The following is a 23173-nucleotide window of genomic DNA, read 5'->3' as shown; positions in this document are numbered from 1 at the left end:
CCAGACTTCTTCCAGTTTAGAGGTTCTTAATTAGAGATTGTGCAAATCAGCCATCACTACCAACCCTCCTTAAGCTGATAATCAGGTGACATGATTGAACAGAGTATTCAAAAGTGCATCCAGCCAGGAAAGCAATTGGACCACTTTATGCCTGAATTCTGACGTAATAACTCACACTGGGAATTGTCACCTGACCAAACCTACTAGCCAGTCTTACCCCCAGTTGGCCAAAATTAGTGCAGTCTCAGCATTTGGTGTGGGGATGAGCTGAGGACCTCTTGTCCAGATAATGGGATTGTCACCTCCCTAGATAACACTGTTCAACTCCTTCTGACAAGCACAGCCCCCTATATTCTGCCACCTGAGGGCCAGGTGTAGGTGGGTGGGTGGGAGGAAATTCTCTGTACAAATGGACCAGTGGACAAGAGGCATTTATTCCCCACCTAAGTCTGCTCCTAGTTGCATCAAAACTGTTTACAAATCTGGAAAAAGCTCCAGCTCTGCCTACATTTCAGTGTCATTGAGGGAAGAGGAATGCCCAGCCTACTTTGTTTTTTTTTTTTTTTTTGGTACTGAGGATTGAACTCAAGGGTACTAAACCACTGAGCCATCATATCCCCAGCCCTATTTTGTATTTTATTTAGAGACAGGGTCTCACTGAGTTGCTTAGCATCTTTTTTTCTTTTTCTCTTTTTTTTTTTTTTGGCTGAGGTTTTTAACCTTTGACATTGGGTTCTAGGCCACTTAGTCTTAGGCATTTTGCATTTTCTGGATTTATGTTGTCCACTGTTTATGCCTCTGTTTGAGTTGGGTCTCCCAGACTACTGAGTGACTGGATATGTCAAGCCACCCCCACTCAATACTAGGCTCACAGCTCTCAGGAGACATCCTCCCTTCCTAACGGAGATACTTGAGTGACCACACCTCCCATCTCTCCAGCTTTGAGTGACATGTTGATGGACCTAAGTTTCTGAAAGAATTAAATATAACCTACATTACTATATAGAAGTTAAATTCAGCTTACCTTAGTTTTCCCTCATAGATGTGCATATATGAGATCCCTTCCTTCTGTGAGTTATTTGAGACAGATGGTAGTTAAACCTCCTGTACTGTAAATCATGAGGAAATTGAACCTTTGTTTTTATTCTAAGAAGCCCAAATACAAATTCTCTGGAAAACTACATTAGAAAACCAGTTACCAAAGAGCAATAGAGCTGAATTTAAAAGACTTCTACAAGTGGGGTTTGCAAATGCTGGTCCTATTTCCCTAAGTGAGAACCAGCTATTCTGATAGAATTTCTTTCTCCAAACCTTCAGAAGCACTTAGGGATTTTCTGTGCTGAAATGTCTTTTGGAGAAACTTATGTTATAAGATGAGAAAGAAACTGGAGAACAAAAATAAGAAACAAAGACCAAAACAATCCCAATATGAGTATCTCATGTGAAGGTGTCTCTCAGTGAGCCTGTTGGATATGTTACACATGCTATGGAATATTCATCTTGTCTCTCTGTGATATCTGCCTTTGCGTTTGGTGTTACTGAGCCTTGGAGGTTATCGTGTATGCCAGTTGTGTGAAATAAGCGCAACTGACAGGATTTAAAGGCTAAGAGTAACCTTTCTAATCCATCTATTCCCCATTCCCCGCCTTAGGCTATGCCACTTCTGCAAGACTGTACAACATCCTCATTCCTCTGACAGGAGCTGTGCTTATTTCCTGAATGTCAGTCAAAACCTCGCTCCTTGAGGAGGTGGAGAAATGCAAGTTTCTCCTTCTGATTGAATGGAAAACAGCTATAAAGAATTTCTAGAATAAGTTGAGCATTTGTATTTTTGCCAAGTGTACTTAACTTTTTTGCTTCTTTACTTCAGTAGTTCAGAAATGTAATTTATATTTAGATTAATTAATAAAATTAATTTGGAATTAATCATATGTGTAAAGATGAATTCATAATTAAATAAACCTTTCCATTGTGAGTGATAGCTATGTGCTAGACATTGTTCTAAGTGCAGGAGATACAAAATAGAAGTGCTGGAGCTTGTAGAAACAGGAGATAAATAAATGTGTAGTAAGTCAAGAAGTGATAAGCCCTATGAAGAAGATTAAAGCCAAGTTAGGAAACAGAATAACAGGTGTTAGGAAGTGGAGTATTATTTTATACAGGATTGTCAGGGAAGGCCTCTATAATAAGGTAATATCTGAGTGTATGTCTGAAGGATGTCAGAAAAGACCATGCTAATATCTTAAGGAAGAGAGGACTGGTTTGGTTGACAATATTTTAAAAAGGTAATGTGAGAGGCCAAGAGAGAAAGCAGGGCCACTAGTTTAGAGGCCATCATAGTTAAGTCTAGGGAGGTAGAGTGGATTGGACTAGAGTGATCATTGCAGTGATTGGATTGTGGACCTGTTTTGAAGACAGAACTGCCAGGAATTCCTGATGGATCAATTGTGAAGTATGGGGAAAATAAAGTCAAGAATGACACTGAGGTTTTAACATAAATAAATAGTTTCTGTTTTCTGACATGGTAAGTTTGAGAGAAGAGCCTGTTTGGTAGATGGTGGAATGATCAAGAATTCAGTTTGTGGCATGTGGGGTTTGAGCTGCCTGCTGGACATCCATGTGACCAGCTGAGAAGGCAGTTGGGTATTAGAGTCTAGAGTTCAAGGTGTGAGGTTGGGGCAGGAGAAGCAAACTGAAGTGTCATGAGTATGTGGATGGTGTTAAAGCCATAGGATTGCATGAGACCATCCATGGAGTGAATGGAGAGAGGAAACAACAGGTCTGAGAATGGAGCCCTGGGCATCTCCAAAGCAGAGGTTGAGAAGGAGAGTGGCTTCTGATATAGAAGAAAGCCAAGAAGAAATGTCCCAGACTTAAGGGGCAGAGGAAATCATTCCAAGAAGGTACACAATCACCTTTGTTTAATGGCTGTTTAACTAGGGTAAAATTAATACTAAGAAATGGCCATTGGATTTGGGAGCATATACATCACTGGTTACCTTGATGTAATCATTTTTTTAATGAAAACAATGGGAAGAAAACTTCCAAGGAATGGGTACAAGGGAAAGCAGAGCAGAGCTAATGGCAGCAGGGTATGAGGACAATTCCCTAGAGAGTTTTATAAAGAAGGGAAATATGGAGGAGCTGTGGGATCAAGGGAAGGGCTTTCTATTTCTCAAGAAAAGAGATATAACAGCATACTTAAATGCCAAAGGGAACTATCATCCAGTAGAAGGAGAATAAACAGTGGTACAAAAAATGAGAGGGAACAATTAAAGGCAGAAGAGGTTGAGATCAAGTGTACAAGTAGAGTGTTGGGGGAAACCAAAATGTGCTGATACAGGTAGAGGTGGGTTGGTAGGTTTGGAGGAAGTCTTTGGAAGGTTAGCAGGTGAAAATAAGACAGGGGAATTGGAGGCTCAAGGAAAAAGGAGCACTTATAACATAACAGTGTGGAAGAGTGAGTTGACAACATTAGTGTTGCTCATGCTTCCCTGTGCATCAAAACCACGGGGGTGGGTTTGGGGCTTGTCAAAACACTAGTTAAATCACTTTAAAAGTTTTTGATTGAGTAGATCTCTAAGGTACCCAAGAGTTTCCAATTTTTACTGGTTTCCAGAAGATGGTGTGCTGCTGGCCCACAGATGATAATTTGGGGCCCACTGGACTGTTGGGATGAGTGGTAGGGGTACCCTTAAAGGCTGCCTGGTGCCTGGAAGTCATCCATGAAAGTGAATTTGTCAGCATGGTTGTATGTCCTTGTCCTGCCCTGTTCCGTGGCTCAAAAGCTGTCAGAAGTAGGCAGTTAGTTGGATTGAATCAGTGAAAGAAGCAAAGAATTGATATCACCAGGATACTTGGGAAGGTTTACTTCTCTGTGATGTCTTTGTATGCTGAAAATGCAATGTGTAACTTTTTTATTATAAATAGAAAGGATTAGAGGCTGAGAAAGAGTAAAAATGAGAGTTTGTGGTTGAAGTTCAGTATTGTAGGGCTTAGAAGTAAAATGGAATAATAGCCACCTCTGGCCGCAAGGCAAGGAGAAACTTAAGTCCCTTTCCCTAAAATACCTGTTTACTATTTTGTTTCTATGATCTACTAAACAGCAAAATTCTGAAATATACTTTGAAAAACTCAATTCCTTTGTATTTTATAAGGTTATGTCACAAACTGAATTTTAAGAGGATTGGAATGTTCTTTGAAAATCTTTATATCCTCCTACAAAAAATAAGCGGTAATGTACTGAGCTTTACACATAGGAAATGAGTATTGGTTCATGCGTTAAGGAGAAAACTGGGCTGTTAAAGAGAGAGGACTGCAGCTCACTAATCAAAACAGAGAGAAAAGAACTGACTTAATTCAGAACAGTATCGATTCAGATGAGTAGGTTTAGTAGCAATTTAAATTTAGTATATTTACACATTAAGCAGTACTATATAAGTTTTTTTAATGTAGCTGATGATCTTCTTTTTATTGAAAAACAAAACAGATTTTATTGGAGCCAGGCGTGATCCAGGACGTCTTAGCAGCTGGCAGTCACCTACAACTGTTGGAGCTTCTCAACTTATGTTCCCACTATCTTATTCAGGTATGTGAGCTTACCACCTGACCATGTGCCCTTCACATTCCCTTCCACTGCAGTTATAAGCTGTCCCCCATCAACTGGAGCCCAATGATAGGTAAAATGTGTGTGTGTGTGTGTGTGTATGTGTGTGTGTGTGTGTGAGGGGTGGCCTGTGGTGGTACAGTTTCTCCAGAAAACTCTCCTAAAAGGGCAGCTACAGTTCTTGTGTCTGCAGATGTGAATGTTCCCCTCCATCCTCCCTTCCTGCCCCAGGTCTCCACTACCCTCAGGCACCAGATTAATTCAATAACCATGCCCAGGCTTCTCTGTGGGACCCTGGGATGATGACCCTAGAAAGTATCTTGGTCTGAAGTAATGTTGTCTGGTTTTGGAAATAACCACTAATACAAGAAAGTCAAATAGTAACAGTAACAGTAGAACACAAAAGTCATACATGATTAGTTACCATGTAAACTTCCCAGGCTGTAAATGCTGAGGAAGGAACCGGTAAGCTGTACACCCTTGCTTCCTTGATTCACTGGCCCTGTGAGGTTGGCGGGGGAGAGAGAATGTCTATTTTCTGAGCACCTACTGTGTATTCACAGATGTTTCACATTCAGCCCTCACAACAGTTTTGCACATTTTTAAAAATGAAAAATTAGAGAATTGAAATATACTCTACTTGCTGGGGGCAATTTGACTGGTAAATGGTAGGTCTTCTGATTCCAAAGGCCTGTTTGCCCCTTGGATGAAAACCCTGTTGGGTAGGAAAATATAGGACATCTTAGGCAGCCTCATGGCTGTGAGACTCTTTTATTTTACAGAAAGCTAACAAATAATTTCCTATTTTAGGATTCTTCCATTTCCCCCACTGGTTTCACTTTGACTTGCTATTATTACAGCATTACAACAGTAATGAAGATTAATTTTAAAAAACAATAAATCAACACAATTTTATTATCTTCATGCATGTGACATAATATTAGTGAGCAGAAAAATCCTGTTTGTTTTCCTGCCCAATTATTTTATTTTCCTTGCTGATCATTTTCTCTAATTCTAAATAGGTCCTTTATTATTGACTTCTGTTACCCACTAGGTAGTTTACAAAGCTCTTTCTCATGCAGCATCTTATTTCATCTTCCTACCAGTGCTTGGAAATGGGAACCAGTGCTTCCCAGGGAGACAGTGTGGGGAATGTCAGCCATGCTCACCTCAGGAGCAATTCAAACACAGTATATGAAATTTTTATCATTATCTTGGCACATTTAATCTTGACAGTAAATGTTTAACTTTTTTATCTATTTTCCTTCCTTTTCCCCTCAATATTGTTGGGTGGTATGGGAATGTTGTTTCTAATTCCTTTCTGCCAGTAGTAAATGGGAATCATATAGAAAGGTTACAAGACTTTGAAAGTGCGTATTTGACTTGTGAAATTGAAGTTACTTTTATTTGACATTTCTACATCAAATACTGCAACTAGAGTTTTAAGCATCATTGGCTGATTCACTTTTTCCATGGCAGATAATAATCAGTGATGCATGTTGACAAGTTTGATTAGAGTGCTAATTATCATGATGCACATTATAAATGGTGTGTATATACAGGTATGTGTGTGTATGTCTTTACCTAAGATTTCCTATAAATGGGAATTGCAAATGAATATTAGAATTTTATGTGCATTTTGCTTTGCCCCATTAGAGGAATTTGTTGAGCTCTTCAGTGACTTGTACTCTTTGGGATTGAATTCTTGTGCTTCTTTAGTTTGCTGAGGTGAAAGTGAAATTAGCCCACAGACATATTTTGTGGCAGTCATTATTCAGGCTTCTTGAACAATGGTTGAAACTTTCAATCTTTTCACAAAAATACTTTCATTTTATTTTCTCACATAACTTTACTTCCCCTTTTTAAATTATTATTTTTTAGTTGTTAATGAACCTTTATTTTATTCATTTATTTATATGCGGTCCTGAGAATTGAACCCAGTGCCTCACACATGTGAAGCAAGCGCTCTCCCACTGAGCCAGGACCCCAGCCCATATTTTCTCTTTTGAACTATGATTATTTCAAGATCTTGAACTTGTAGAAGGAAACTTAAACTGTTTGAGACCAAACCATGTGTATGTAGAAAACTTACTACTTTAATCTTTTAAAAGTACATATATGTCTTCCTTCTCTCTCAGGATAAAAATGTTTATTATATTAGTCTGCTTTTATATTTTAAGACAGTCTTAAAGCTGTACATATTTACTAATTTTTGGCAATATTACTCAACTAATTTTGAATTTCACGTGGGACCATTTTGTTAAGTATATGAAAATATTTTTGTTAAAGTGAAAAATCCCCAGTGCTTAAAATGTATGAAAAGTTATAGCCTGCTAATCAATAAAAGCTGATATATTTCTCTGTTCTTGTTTGGTACTTTGTTCAAGTAGGGAGTTTTTGAAACTGTTTTCCTCACTAAGATGTCTGGTATTGTTTTGTTGTTCTTAAATTTCCATCCTTTTTGTTTATTTGTTTGTTTCCCTACTGAAACTGTGAAGGATAGACCCATCTTCTAAGACCCAGTATTATTCTCCAGTGCTCATTAAAAGGCATGTCCAGGGAGAACCCTCAGTGGATCTCCCCTGAGCCTTCCTGGCCACCAGCTATTGTCTTGGCCTGAAGCTCCTCTGAATATCTGTAAATATTGCTGCTGCCCTTCCCTGCCCTCTCCCCCACCCCCCAAAATAGAGAGACATTTTGAGTCTACTCTGCTGATTCCTTTCTCTTGCTCATCCTCTTGGCAGCCTGCTGAGGGTAAGAACCCCAAACCCCAAGCCTCAAGAACAGTACCTCTCATGTCAACAAAGGTAGCTATTGAATTAGCGCCCCCCCCCCCCGCACCCCGCGAGGCTGTGAGTCCTTCACATAGGTTTTCAAAGCATCTTTGTGGAAATAGGTAGAGGCCGATATGGCAGGGAGTTGGCCACAACAGTTAAGGGCCACCCAATCCAGTTAAGGGATTTATAAACAACCTTTCAAGTCTGCATTCTTTCTTGCCAGCTTTGCAGTGGGATTCCATAGGACTCTCTCCTGTGTAGCCTGTCATGATAGTATATTAAGACCTTTCAGACTTTTGTCTGCTATTTGAGATTCACAACCTAGATCTAGTCCCAGACACAATGTGAAAGCTTCTTTCTCTTTTCCTTGTTCACTGGGCTTTTCCAGAAAATTTCACCAGAAAGGTGCACCAATTAATTAAAGAACAGTTCCTGCCTTTCAAACAGGTCCTGGCAAAAGGCACAAATGACCTTGCTTTTCGAGTTTGTGTGTTGACATATATTTTATTCACTGTTTTAAATATTGTTAAGGAAACTCTAGGATAACAGTTTTCAGAGTGATAGGCTACAGATATGGATTTCAACATGTCCAGTAGTATACTAAGTTTCTCATATAAGTGTTACAAACTTTTTGAATCTGGTTTGGTTCTCCAAACTCTGATTTTTTTTTACTAGTCAATTTCATTTCTTTTTTTTTTTTATTTCTTATTTTTTTTTTAGTTGTAGTTGTTACAATATCTTTATTTATTTATTTTTAATAAATTTTATTTATTTATTAAAACTGGGTCTACCCTTCATACTTCCAGCAGGGAAACAAACAAACAAACAAAAAAGATGGAAATGTGCTGAAGATCAAAACCAGTACCTCACAAGGCAAGTGCTCTACCACTGAGCTACAGCCCCAGCCCCTTTCTAATCAATTTCTAACTAACCATTGAACATCTCCAGCTAAGTATCAGATTCAAACTTCATGTATGAAAACCTGCCCTTCTCTATACTGACAGTACATTGTTCTGCTTGTTGCCTAAAATCCTGTGACGTTTTAGATGCCTTCCGCACTACCCTATCCAATCAGTCACCAAATTAGGTAGAGTCTATCTCACAGATGTCTCTCCCACCTCATCCTTTTCTCCAGCACTAAAGTTACTGCCTTTCTTTAGACCCTCACCCTTCTTGCATAAGGGCTACAATTAGGTCATAATATTCTCCTAAGAGATTTGCTTGTTTCTGTACTCTATCCAGGCCAACCCCTAGTCCTTTGAGCATCATTGTCTTTCCCAGGAAAGGGAATCAACATTTATAGAGGACCTATCAGTGCTGAGTGTTTGGCAAGGACTCAGCTTTCCATTCTGTTAAGTAACCTCTTAAGGCAGGTAGGTGTTATATATATATATATTTTTTTTTTTTTACAGATGGAATAATTTACACGCCTAAAGAAGTTGTTAATCTTGTTTGGAAACTTCCACCAACCACCCTGATGGAATGGTCATGTACAAAAATTCTCAGCTCTATGTCTCTAGCCAGGCTGATTCCTCCCCAGCCTCATCTCTAGCCATAATGCCTTTCCTAGCCCACTTTGATCTGAACCCTAAGACAGAATTTTCATACGGGACTTGTCATCAGGGGAGAACAGGGGGTAGAGATCTTCAGGCTTTCCATCTCCCTTAGAAAATAATGAAGGGCAGGAGTGAGTGGAGAAAACACACACACACACACACACACACACACACACACACACACACCATGTCCTGTGCTGATACACAAGGTCATAAGATCAGGAGTATTCAACCCTGGACTCTGTGTTGTATCCCCTGAAAGTAATGCCTTAGGAGCCATGTGCTTTACTAAAGATGCCATTTTTTTTTTTTTTTTTGTAGTCAGCTTTCTAAAAACAAAACAAAACTTTAATAAATGCTTTCTATATTTTGTACCACCTTCCCCAAATAGTATAGGCTATTACTTGAATAGCTAGTGTTCTTTCTATTCACCAGGTATTACAGCCTTTATAAAGATATGTAACTTGAATGTGTTAATAAGAAAGAACACCACATAGACTTCCAATAAAACAAAGTAGTGAATTCATACTCCCTTTGAAAGGAATGTGCTTCTAATATCTATTCCCAGGCAGCAGGTGGCAGTGTGAATCCACCAGATTTCGGTAGTTAATTTAAAGCAAAAATCAGAAAAAATGAAAAGAAAAATTATTTATTTTGCTACATATTAGTCTTCTGACCTAATCAGTAAAAAAGTCATTATTCACACCACACTGGGCAATATGCATTGTAATTTTTAACAAATAATAGGAAACTGTTAATGTGTTCACAGGAAATACAGTTTTGTCTTGGGCTTCTGTGGTCATTTATCACCGCACTTTGTGAAATCACTCATTTGTTCTAATTTGAATGTAAATGACTCTAAGGTTTTACAAATAAGGTGACAGACTCACATAAATGTAATTGCAGGGTTCATCTCCCTCTTTTTATATATCACTCATTAGGTTATGAATTAAATACATCGTATTAAACCAGGGGCATGTCCAATGATGATATTGTAATGGCAAATTACTCTATGCTATTAGAGGTGTATTTTTTATTCATGGACATTAATTTGTCATTAAGCGGCATTAGTTTAGCACTTTTATGTGAAAGACGTGACCTGCAAGAGGAGACTTGCTGCTGGGATGTGAAAAGAAAGTGATGCCAGGGCTGTAGGTAGAGCATTTTATCACTGTAGGGAAAACAGAGAGGGGTGCTTGTTTCATTTGTTTTGTTTTCTACTTTAACAAGCCTGAGAGAAGATCATTTCCCCCAGACTGAAGGCATTGGTCTGTTTACAGTGTGCAGTTTGGATCATCCAGAGAATCCAAACCCAAAGCATTACCCTGAGTACTAATGTAAAGGGGATGCTGAGATGGGCAGCAATTAGCCTCCCCCCTCCATGAATGATATGTATCCAGCACCCCTGTCTTCATTCAGTTTTACACTCAGGGGACTACAGGAAGAATTGGTCATATTCCCTCCTTAGTGAAGGTACAAAGGTTTAGAGAATGTTTTACACTATTCTTTCATCAGGGTTCTAGGGAATATTTTGTACTAATAAAAAAAAAAGAAGCTGTTGTTATAAACAGTGATTTTACTATTTTTTTAAACTAAGAAAATATTTTTCTACTTTCAACTTTGAGAAGCTCTGGATACTTAAAATCCCTTCACCAAAGCTGAAAGTATCTGAGCTTGTGTCCTTCTGCTGTGGCATCATTCTTTGCAGGGTGTAAAGTGCTTAGAAAATGGCTCACCACCTCCAGTTATACTGTTTTGAAACAGTTTTTAATCATATCCTTCCCTCGCTTCACATTGTATGAGGTCAGTATGTTCAGTAATCTTTCCTTGCTTGTTAAATATTGAAATTTTGTATTAGAGTAGGAAAAATATATTAGTAGTCTCCCATTAGTTTTGTCCACTGGATACACTTTTTTGAAGTTGGAAATGCTTTCTTTGGGGGTTGAATTTGACACTGAGGCACTTACACAATTTACAGTATTATAATAGAGTATCACTTTTTAACTAAGTAGTACTACAATGACTTATAGGAGGTTATTTTGCCTAAACAATGTATTATTACAATTTTAATTATTAAACCAACCATATTGCCTAAATACATAATATATAGTGGGTGTTCTGAATAGAATGATTTATCTTCAAGGTTGAGAAGAAGTTATAACTCACACTCATTTTTCTTCAAGACTAAACCATTTTTTCCTACATTAGAGAAGAAAAATGATTGTACCAAAATATATATTTAATATGCTATAATCAAATACACTAACTGTATGCCATTCCATAGTTCATCAGAGCTGATACCCTGTGTTTGGAGAAAGTTTAGAAGTATAATGTTTGGAAAAAATATTATGAATATAATCTTTTGGATTTTTTAAGTCAATGGAAATGATCAGGAAGGGTAGAAATGTAATCAGATCTATTAAATCATAGCCAACTACTAATTATTTGTTCTAATCAAGAGTGTTTGCTATCTGGCACGAGTAATCCAGAATATCGTATTTGCCAAATATCATTCATATTTGGCTCTGAAATGCATCATAAGATCTTTAGTAGCCATTTTAGGGCCCCAATTAATTTTTTCATATGCTATTATGTTGACTTTCATTTCCCAAACCCACAGCAAAGGATGCCAGAGGCAGGCTTACTGACTGGGGAAGTCATTTTGGCATTTTAATTTTTTATGTGGAAAATCTAGGGCTGATTGTATTTTCTTTGGGAGTTTTTAAAGTCAGGAAGGAAATCTTGAAGGATTTTTTCTGATGTTCGTAACTTCTATTCTAATTATTATTAGCTGGGCAATTTTAAAATCACATTCAGCATAATTTTTCTTCTCAAAAATGAAATGTTTTTCTGAGCATGGTAGCACACACTTGTAATCCAAATGACTCAGGAGGCTGAGGCAGGAGGATTGCAAGTTCAGTCAACTTCAAGTTCAACAACTTAGTGAGATCCTGAACAGCTTAGTGAGACCTTGTCTCAAAACAAAAAAATAAAAAGGGCTGGGGATGTGGCTCCATAGTCAAGCACCCTTGGATTCAATCCTCAGTACCAGATAAAATAAACTAAAAAGTTTCCAGTGGTTTATAAAAGCTACAGTTCAGAATCAACAATCAGTCAAGTATCAATTATACTTAATTCCATTATTAGTTCTTGGAAATTAGAATTAGAAATTAGAGGAGGTTAAAAGAAAATCTGTTTCATTTGAGATACTCATTCTCCTTCCCACCTTCCACATACAAATAATTCTACTCCTAGTGGAATATCTACTCTCTTAGCTAAGTCTAAACCACCATTTAACTCCTTACTCCAACAGTTTCCTGTGGTTTCAATCTCTCCTCCAGGGTCATCTTCTTTTCAGTGTATAAATAGGATCAATGAGGTGGGAGAAATTTTTCTGCTTTTCTCCTTACCACAGCTCTCTCTCACTACAAAACGGAGGCCAGCTTCTTCGTTTCCTGCCTTCTACTAATTCTTTGGCTCTGTTGAACTCAGTCTTCTGCTTTCATTACTCTTTTCCACCAAAGGTCACCAAAGTTTCCTCACTGTTAAACACAGTGAGCCTATTGTTGTATCTTAATGTGACCCCCCCTACAACATTTGAGTCTGGTAGCTCCATTCTCTTCTGCACCTGTCCTTCTTGAGGGTTCTCCCCCAGTTCTACTCACTTCTTTTCAGTTCTTTCGCAAATTCTTCTCTCTTGAGCTCCTTGAATATCACTCCGGGCTGGGGATTGTGTGCTGGTGCTCATGTCCTCTGCTCACTACCACTCTTCCTTGTGTCTGAGGACTTATTTATCCCCTGTCCTGAGCTTCAGCCCTGAGGTCAGCTGGCATTTCCACTTGGTATCCCCACATGCACCGCCAGTGTATGCTTCTCTTCCCCTTTTCATAAGGGACCACCATCCTTTCAGTCACCCAAACCAGAAATCTTGGCATTGAAAAGGTAAGGTACAGGCACCCTCCTCCATCTCCTGCTTACAGACTAGTTTTCCAGTCGTTTCTTTCTTGTCTCCCTTATGTACCCAAAGATAATGTGCCTTATCATTTCTAAGCCAATTATCTCCTGGATATGCCACAGGAAATTGACTTTCCCAAGCCTGAGCCCAAGCCCCAAACCCAAGAGTCATCCTAGAACCTCCCACCTTCCCTGTGCCCCAGACACACCATCTCCAAGACCTTTCAACTCTACCCCTTAACTTTAAATCTTTCTTTCTCTTCCCATTACCACAGCCTTAATCCAGATCTCCATTACTTACTTCCTGGACTAAAAAAACTTCCTACAAACCAACGAATCTGCCTTCACTCTTATCCTCCTCCAAAATTCTGTTTGATTGATTTTGAAATGTATTTTTTTAATCCATGAAAAATTCCGTTTGATTTTTTTTTTAAATAACAACCTGATCATGTCACGCTTTTGCTTAAAATCATTCATTATTTAGTGGTTCACTATAGCCTTCAGGATAAGGTTCTCTTAATTTGACACACAAAGCCTACCTTTATTAGGAAACTTCTTGTCCCTTTAGCTTTACTGTTTTGACAATTTATTGCTCAGGTGCAGTATCACAGGCACTGTGAACTTTTTGCATTTGCCTGTACCTAAACCACATTGCACAAAACCTCCTTCTCTGTGGATTATTTTCCCCTCGTATTGTCGTCTTCTGAATTGCTACTTAACCTTCAAGTACTTGGCTCACATGTTTCTCCTTTTCGAATTGCCTAATTGGTTCACCCAGTAGGCATTAGAGTTTTCTCTTCTTTCATTTGAACAGTCTTCTGGGAGGCTGATCACAATGTATTGTGTTGATTTATTTATTTTTCTCCTTGTGATACCAGTGCGTCTCCCAAAGTTGTATGAAACTATGCAAGTTACTTACCCTCTTTGCCCCTCAATCCTTACCTGTGACATATATACAATTTATGCAATCTACCCCTTAAGGACATTGAAGGGTTCAATGGTATAGTGCACGCATAGTATCCTACAACTCAGTGTCCTACACCAGTAGGTGTTCTGGTAACCAGAGCCAATGTAATGGGATGTTTCACTTGTGCTAATATGCTGAGTCAGCTTTGCTAAACTTCAAAACAGCATTTTTCAGCACACGGTGACTGGGGCCAGAATTATCCATTGTTGATGATGGCTGTGTTGCTATGCTGCTCCCTGCTAGATTTCCAGCTTACCAGAGACGTTCCCAAGGAGCAATATAAAATTATTCATGAGGCTTGGATATTATGCATACAATTGATTATGAAAATGTACCAGTAACCTAATTGTGGAATTCCTCTGTTATACAGCACAAATATATTTAAATAGGCCTTCCAAAACTCTAAGAATTAGAGCCTGCTGCAGATTTTTTTCCTTGTATTTGTTGAATTGCTGCTAATATTTTGTTTTTATTTAATCAAACTGTATCATATGCATATTTATATTTCTATATGAATATGTAGTTACTTATAGTTGTCCCAACATTTACATGTTTGTATACAAATACACCTATTATATATTTATACATACACCTTCTTATATATTTATACATACAAAAATACCTGGGTTTACATAATTTTATCATATCACAAATAATCTGGCCTGCATTGTCAATGAAATGCTCTTTTTTTTTCTCCCATAACAATTAGACATTAGCCCATCGACTCTAAGATGGCATTGAGAACATTTGCAATCCCTGTACATACATGATAAACATGGTAATTTATTTCCCTACATGATTCATCCCAAGGCTATTAAGAGGCTTGGGCTTTGTTTATTTGTTGGTTTGTTTCAACCTGTTCCAAAGGGCCAGCCCTGCACCTCACATCCACACCAGTGCCCTTTATGTTGCTTTCTCAACTCCCAGAGTATCACAATCCTTTCCTGCAGGACCAGGTTGGGTACTCACGTAATATGTTGATTTATAAATAGGTTGTAATCCAAATAGGGAACAGGTGGAATCACAACTGGGTATGGTGTCTTGGATATTAATGGCTTGGCTCAGCAGTGGAATTTCTAAAGCTGTATACACTTTTTTTTGTCTTAATTATGCATTCATTAAAAGCTTTTATACCCAACAGAATAAAGTAAATATTTTTTGATCTCCATAGTGTGTTCCCAGACTGTAGATTTGCACAGCAGGGTCTTGATAATCTGAATAAATTGTATTTCCCCAAGGAGTTTATCTTTCAAATAAGGTCATAAAGAAATGCAGCTCCCCCATCTTTAGATTTCTCTGTATGCCTTTTCTGCTATGAGTAATATACAGATAGAAAACCAGAGTATATTATAGTAAAGCTTGCTTGTGATCCAGTATAGTATCTTAGTCTGTTCTGCTTGATTATCTCTGGTGAAACATTTTTTAAGTATAAAAGAAATGAATGATTCTATAAGACAACTATGATTTTTTGTAGAAAAATGAAGTCCATAATAGACATTCAGTATTTCCTTCTCTTTGCTTGGCCAGTAAATTAAATTGATGGGATAGGCAAAGCTATAGTTTAAGTAATGTCAACAGCATTTTTAAATGGAATAATGATCATGATAGCCGTTGTATGTTGAGCATCTACTATTGGAAGGCAATTTACATACATTTCTAAAGTCCTTTGCAGAGATCTGGAATGTAGCATCACTTCTCCCAGTTTTCAGATGAGAAAATTACACTTAGAAAGTGTTTCCACTTGATGAGGCATCTGGATGGGTCAGCTTTAAGTGATGTGCTTTTCCTACCATTCCAAACTGATGCCACTGTGGTACAGCAAAATTGGAACTTTAGCAGTTTAATAGCTATCAGGCTGTGGTTTTGCATGCTGACACACAGCAGCTCTGCTTACTGACACTTTACCATAGAGGCTTGCAGCACTTAACAGATACCTATAACAGATAACTAACTCCAGTAGCAGGAGCAGGTAAGAAACAAAGGAATGGGGACAGAACAATCCCCCTTTAGGCTTAATGCAGTAAAAGTCCCTAAGCTATATGAGCTAAAAGTCCCCAGGTTGTTGACAAACTTGTACCCATATAAGGAATGTAGAATGTACCCTCAAAAAGAATTGCACCAACTCCCTTGCCTCAATGTATCCCAAACTTGCTTACGTATAAAAAAATAAAAGCTCTGCTATACTCTGGGCTCGGAATTTGAGAATTATCCTTCTGGGCTGTGGTGCCACTAATAAAGTGTTGCTTCCAGATCTTGGTGTCCTAAGCCTCATTTCCCACTGTACCACCAGCACCACTGTCCCTACAATTCACAACCTAATGAAGGAGATAGAAAATACAAAAATAAAATCTCAAATGAATATATACAGTTGGACATATATATTTCAGAGTCATAAAATAATGTGATGGCAATGTACCCAATATTGTTTTGAAGGCTAAAAATAGCATACAGTGTAAAAATTTCTTTCAATAACTTTTTTCCTCTTTCTAGGCTACTGTATTTATCTCTAGCGTAGCTAACATTCCAGACATATGCCTTTATCTAAATTTTTAAGTATTGAAATCTTTAATATATTTATTTAATATTTAATAACTGTTTGTTTAAAATACTTAAAATATTTCACTGTTTTTGAGAAGAATCTATGTTTTATTCTATTAAGAAGTAAAAGTTGAAATTTTCTTGCCTTCCCATTGTACATCAATCAAAACTCACCAAGTAGGAACTTTGTGAAGACAAAAGGGAAGGTCTAAAGAAATGAAGAGGCTGCCTGCACCTTGATGCACAGCTGGTGACAATAAGGTCAAACAAATAACACAAGCAGCTAGTGCTATTAAAAGTCAGAAGAGGGGACAGTCCTTCAAGCTGGAGTGGACTGCCTTTCCAAGAAATGGATCTGATCCTGGGTTGTCCCCAGGAGGGGGAGAGTATTTATTCTCTCTGTGTATATGTGGAGATATGTACCGGAGATTGAACTCAGGGATACTTGACCACTAAGCCACCTCCTCAGCCCTATTTTGTATTTTATTTAGAGACAGGATCTCACTGAGTTGCTTAGTACCTTGCTTTTGCTGAGGCTGGCTTTGAACTCTCGATCCTTCTGCCTCAGCCTCCTGAGCTGCTACGATTACAGATGTGCACCACTGTGCCTGGCAGAACTTCCCCTTTCTTAGGAGCCACTTTCAGTATGTTGAATTATTTTAAAATGCTTTACAGATAATAACCATTAGGGACAAAAGACTCTTAAAGTTCTTGTAGTACAAAGAAAAATTATAAGACAACTCATTTCCTCCTAAAAATATTTAATTCTCTTTTGACAAACAGAATGGCCATTAGAGTTTTCTGATCATCACTAAATAGCAAAGAAGTAAGGTCCTTTTTCAGCTTCTGGAGGGTTCTTTAGCTTTCCCATTGTACATCAATCAAAACTCACCAAGTAGGAACTTTGTGAAGACAAAAGGGAAGGTCTAAAGATCCAGGGTTCTTATGTATCTGACACCACAAGTGGGCATTCCACCAATTATTTGAAATATCAATATGACCAATTATTTGAAAGACTTGATAACTAGATAGCATCATGAAATAATTTCTTAAAATGAAATCAACACCTGAGACCTTCTTTCTCAGGGAACTGTGAATGATCTGTTGTTTTGCTCAATCGTGAAGACTGATCTATACGTTATTTCTAATAACAAAGAGGAAAACCAGGCTGATATTTTTGCTTCCATGTGAGGTCTCAGAGGGGCCTTACAACTTGTTATTTTTTCACCCATAATCCAACAAACATTTTTCAGTTATAACATTATGATTAATATTTTTCAGGATTCATGAATCCTAAGATGCAAAACATACTTTTTATTACTGATGGATCCTGATTTAAAATAATTTGACTTATTATTTTTTGACTTTATAATGGTATAAAGTGATACACATTTAGTAGAAACCATACTTTGATATTTTCCCTGGGCTGGCAATATGAAGTAAGAAACTGTATGGATGCTGTAACAAGCAACAAGCAACAGCTCCCAATCTTGAAGGTAAAAAACACAGTATCCCGTGTGGCTGAGCTATGGTGTTTGGTAGGTTAAGTGTAGAAATTTACTTTCAACTTACGATATTTTCATTTTATGATGTATTTGTCAGGAGTTAACCCTATTATGAGTCAGGGAACACCAGTAACTTATTAGGAATACATTTAATGTTGGAAGATAAATGTATGTATGAATAGCTTAATGACAGGTTATTTGATATGTGCTAGGAGATGTGAAGTGGGAGATATTAGAATTGCATCAGTAATAGAATGTCCCAGTTACTTATCATTTCTTCCTTGGTACTTCCTCCTAATAAGCAACTGATAAAATGTTTTCATCTCATTTTGAGTTAACATTGTTAAAAATAAACCATTCTGGTTTTTGTACAGAGTCAGTAATATCAGGTTATTTGGAATAGTTGCTGGGGAGGTTTTTATAAAAGGAGGATTTCTTGATTTTACAGAAAAGGTGACTTTTCCTTGAGAAGAGTCCTTAAATTATGATGTAGTGTTAACATGCTGTTATAACCTCAAGTTTCATGTGTGTTATTACACGTTGGGCATTGAAACCTTGTCTTCTGACCACTTTTGTCTATAGTAAAGCATTGACATGTGATAATTGAGGTGGCATATTGAAGTAGGGATGTATCAGTGAAGGACATCAGTAATTGAAAATGAAAAGTCATCATTATATTGGTGAAATGCAGCATTGTTAATTAATCACATCTGTTGAATGTTATTACTCAAAGAAAAAATTAGAACGTTATTCAATTTGGTCATCTCAGAGGCTGAAAATTCAAGAAATCAAATGGTATTATGCTTATTTTAACCTTGAGAGAAGTTTAATATTACCTTCAACCCAAGTCATAGTTTTCCACACTGATAGCACATGTTGTTGGTGCTTATTTTTCTTTCACAAGTCAGTGACATTCTCAGAACTAGATGAGGCAACAAGAGAAATAGCTGTTATTAAGACTGTGTTTTGCACAGGTATTCTTAGTGCTAAGTCAAAGCATCTCCATCAGATTTCTGAATCTTGTCAGTTTAACAAGGACTCCTAGAATTGAGGCAGTGTGCTCTGGGACAGATATTGGGGGGAAACTACAATAGATGCAATCATATGATGACAGATATTTCCTGTGTTCTGTGCAATTCCTAGGCCAAGCACATGATTACACTGCAGTGCTGGGTGGGCAAGGACTTACTGACAAGCCAGGGAGCCAGGGGTATGGCCAAAACTAAAGACTGTGTTTTATTTATTTATTTATTTATTTTAAATATTTATTTTTTAGTTGTAGGTGGACACTACACAATGCCTTTATTTTTTTTTATGTGGTGCTGAGGATCAAACCTGGGTCCCTCCCATGCTAGGCGAGTGCTCCACCACTGAGCCACCATCCCAGCCCCAAGACTGTGTTTTAGAAATAGAGATTATTGACTCCATTCTTGTATTGCTGTTGGCACACAGGATGTATGTAAAACCAGGCTGTGGGATATGCAGATCCTCGCCATAAGGCTACACCCTTCTTCCCATCCCGGGAAGACAGTTCAATGCAAGTGAATCTGGATGACATTATTTCAAGGGTAGGCTTAAAACTGCTGTAAATTGTAAAACAGTTATTGTGTGAAATTTGGTTATTTATTGTCACTATCTGCTTATTTGAGATCTTAAGGTCTCACCACTGATTGCATTCCATTACACATGAGACCCATGCGGGAACCTCATTCTCTTGCTGCCTTCTGTGGTCTGGGAGAGGTGGCAAACGGGCCACAGGATCAACTTGTCACCCTCACACTGCCCATTCCTCCCACTTAGGTCTTTGTCACCTGATAATTTGCCTCAAAAATGTAATTACCTCAATTATATTTAAAATTACAAAAATGTAATTGAATATAACCCAAAATAAGACAGTATTTGCCTTTCCCATGCTTTTTTCCTTGCCATATTCACTAGTTAATTTGGGAAGTAACCCATTTAAGGATCCAATCAGGTAAATAGGCCATACAAAAAGACTGGATTTGGGAAATACATAAGGCTTAAAAATTACTGGACTCGGAAAACTGGTGTTTATTCTACAGCTAGTACAACACCAGGGACATATTTTATGGCTCTTCTGCTATTTAACTTGTCACTCACACTATAAGAAACAAATACAAGGGGGAAAGAAGCCAAATATCCCTCGACCAAAGGAAAATAAATATTATTTAAAACATTCCCCAAAGAACAACAATGTATGCACCATAATTCTGAATGAAAACTAAATTTCAAGCAGGAAACTGTGACAGAAATGAAACCTGTTTAGAAAGAAAAGAGAAAGATTGTCTTTTACTCAAGAGAGTTTCTTGTTGCTGAGCTATAATTTCCATTCAGAACCACTGCCTCTTCATGGGTGTTCGTATTTTTAAAATTGCAGAACGTATGAGAACTGAGACAATCTCATAATTAGAAAAATATCATTTGTAAAGATATGAAGATACTTTGATCTGAGTAGTCAATTGACAGAGAAACAATTCTCTCTTAGACTGAAAAAGAAAATTTTGGTGAATTTAAAGATTTTTTTCTTCATGGAAGAACAATTATATTGTGCTTGTTCATTAACACTTTCAACTCAAGTCATTATTACCAATTTGCTCCCTTGGAAAACTCAATGACCACTGACTTTGCCTTTGTGTATATATGTAGGAAGCCCCAAAAGAAAAAGGAAAGTCAAAGGAGGACAACGAAGTATGAAAAGTGACCCAATTTGGGAAAGGTTCAGAATTGGATGTTGGAAAGACATGGAATATTCTGGTTTTGCTTAATTATAAGTAAACAGAAAAAGCTCATGGAAAACTCTTTCATTAAGCACACATGTATTGAGCATCAATTCCCAACTAGATACCAGGGATGCATGAAGAGTGAAACATAATCTTGCTACTAAGGAGTTTAAATTTGGTAGAGGAGATAGATCTTTAATCAAAGGTGTTTTGTTTTGTTTTGTTTTTATCTTTTTGTAGTAGCAACTGTATCCTGATCTTTTGGCCTTATCATAACTGTGTAATAATAAAATCTACATTTTAAAACAAGATGGTGATGAGATTGCAGGCAGAATGTTCCAAACAGGAAGCAGCATGTGCAGAATTCCTAAGGATGAGAAAATCTGTTTCCACTGTTCTGTCTGAACATTCTATCTGCAACCCTCTTTCTCTCCATGGCACCCCCATAACATTACCCACTTTATCTGCTTCAGCAATGCGCTAGAAATCTGTAGAGAACAGATCATAAGTAAAGGGTATGTGGTCAATTTGACCTGAGCCAGAGAAGCTGAAAAGGTGAATAGGCTTGTTCATTCAGTAAGTGTGGTTTGAGCTCCTCTCATGTACCCAGCACTGTTTTAGGCACTCAGAATACATTATTGAACAACGCAGACAGGTCCTTATGTCCATAGAATTAGAGGGTAGGAAGAAGACAAACACACTGTAAACAAGTACACAAGTAAATGCAGACGACAATTACAGATGATGAGGAGTGCTGAAAGCAGATAAAATGAGTAATGTGATAGGGGTGCCATGGAGAGAAAGGGGGTTGCAGATAAGATGTTCAGACAGAACAGTGGAAACAGAATTCCTCATCCTTAGGAATTCTGCACATGCTGCTTCCTGTTTAGAACATTCTGACTGCAATCTCATCACTATCTTGTTTTAAAATGTAGATTTTATTATTACTCAGTTATGGTAAGGCCAAAAGATCAGGATGCAGTTGCTACTAAAAAATAGTTTGTTGCAGTTCTCAAGAGAAGGGGACATGACCCCATGTAGGGCCATGTGGCAAAACCCTAGAGTTCTTCAGGAGGCAGAAAGAGTGAGGAAGAAAAGTGAGCAAGAATGTTTATTGTGGCTTCTGAGGAAGGAAGGAGCAAGGCAGGGTGAGCATGCTTATGCATAATTAGTTTGGATAGTTGGGCTATCTCTGATACGCTGGTATTTAGCACAAGGATCATTAAGACAAAGGAATATTTTCTCTTGAGTGCAGGGGCCAGATAGAGGCAGTAGTTCAGAGTTCTGGATTGGTTAGTTTGCATATGAAAGATATTTGAGATTTCCAAGAATTGATCATTCGTGGGAAGTAGTCTCTCCCCAGTAAGCAAGACCCCAGATGCCAGACCATAAATAATACAAAAATAAGAAAATATGTCTAATAAACATCCCTCCCACCCCCAACCCTTCACCAAATTAAGTTCTGCTCCTCCTTCAGTTCTCAGCTCTGAATGGCTTCTCAAGGAAGTCCTTGCTAACTTTTCTCTCCAGATCAAATATAGGCACTCAGAGTTCTATATTCTACTCATTGTAATTTTTTCTCAATTATAAGTTTCCATTTATTTTTAATATTTTAGAATTTATGACTCCTTCTTCCAGAAGTCTGTACACTCTGCAAAACCTGGGCTTGTCTATTTTTGCTCACTGTGTATTGTCAGTGTCTGCCATGGTCCTAGCACATGAAATGAATATGTAGGTGTCTATCACAGCTGGAGCCAAGCCTGGGTAGGCAGGGTTGCTGCACTATGGGATGTGAAGATCAGCAGGTCCAAGTCAAGAAAAGCTGTGCAGAGTCACTGAGTTTGGACTTTTTCCTATAAGCAACAGTAACCCTTTTTTGAGTTTTAAACAGATGATCAGTATGGTCAGATTCTTGTAAAAAAGAGAGAATTGAGAGTTTGATACACAAGGCAGGTATGGTAATTTATAATACTGTTGCTGGGTGCCCAGATTACAGATGATAAGGGATAGAAAAGGAATGCTAAAAATGAACAGACAGAACTAAATGAATGTATAGAAATGAGAGAAGAATGTGTGCCAGTTCTGAAGTTTCTGGTGTGGGTGGCTAGATGAGGCTACTCTCCAATCGGGAGAAGATGCAGGTTCATGTAAAATAGTTTCAGTTTGGAAATATTGATTTTAGTGTAGTTGTGGGATATCCAAGAGAAGATATCTTCTTATAAGCAGTTCAGAAAGTGAATCCAGAATTTAGGAAAAGTCTTGGGTTAATAATATAGATGTAGGAAACATTAACATACAGTTGTTTTATAACTCAACTCTGGTTTTTACTTTGGCCATCTTCCTTTTCCCTGACTTAATGGTACACCTTATTCAAGTCTTGGATATCTAGAAAGAGTGCATTCTTCATGGTGTCTCCTTATATCAGTGCTGAATCATGGTTTGTGGATATCAAACAACAATGTTCAAATATACTTATTGTTCTTTTTTTAAAAAATTTATTTGTTATTGATGAACCTTTATTATTTGTTT

General features: G+C 37.7%; 1 protein-coding gene across 1 annotated transcript in view; it reads left to right on the top strand.

The window, feature by feature from the left end:
• Klhl32 (kelch like family member 32) overlaps positions 1–23173 on the top strand; it is a 188641-nt gene that overhangs the window by 106688 nt on the left and 58780 nt on the right. The window contains exon 5 of the mRNA XM_076859907.1: positions 4490–4588. Coding sequence (XP_076716022.1) covers positions 4490–4588 — 99 coding nt within the window. The remainder of the gene's footprint in view (positions 1–4489; positions 4589–23173) is intronic.

Source organism: Callospermophilus lateralis, chromosome 6 (assembly GCF_048772815.1).
Source record: "Callospermophilus lateralis isolate mCalLat2 chromosome 6, mCalLat2.hap1, whole genome shotgun sequence".
Classification (NCBI taxonomy): Eukaryota; Metazoa; Chordata; class Mammalia; order Rodentia; family Sciuridae; genus Callospermophilus; species Callospermophilus lateralis.
The sequence above is the reverse complement of the archived record's forward strand: the minus strand, read 5'-3'. Positions and strand labels throughout refer to the sequence as shown.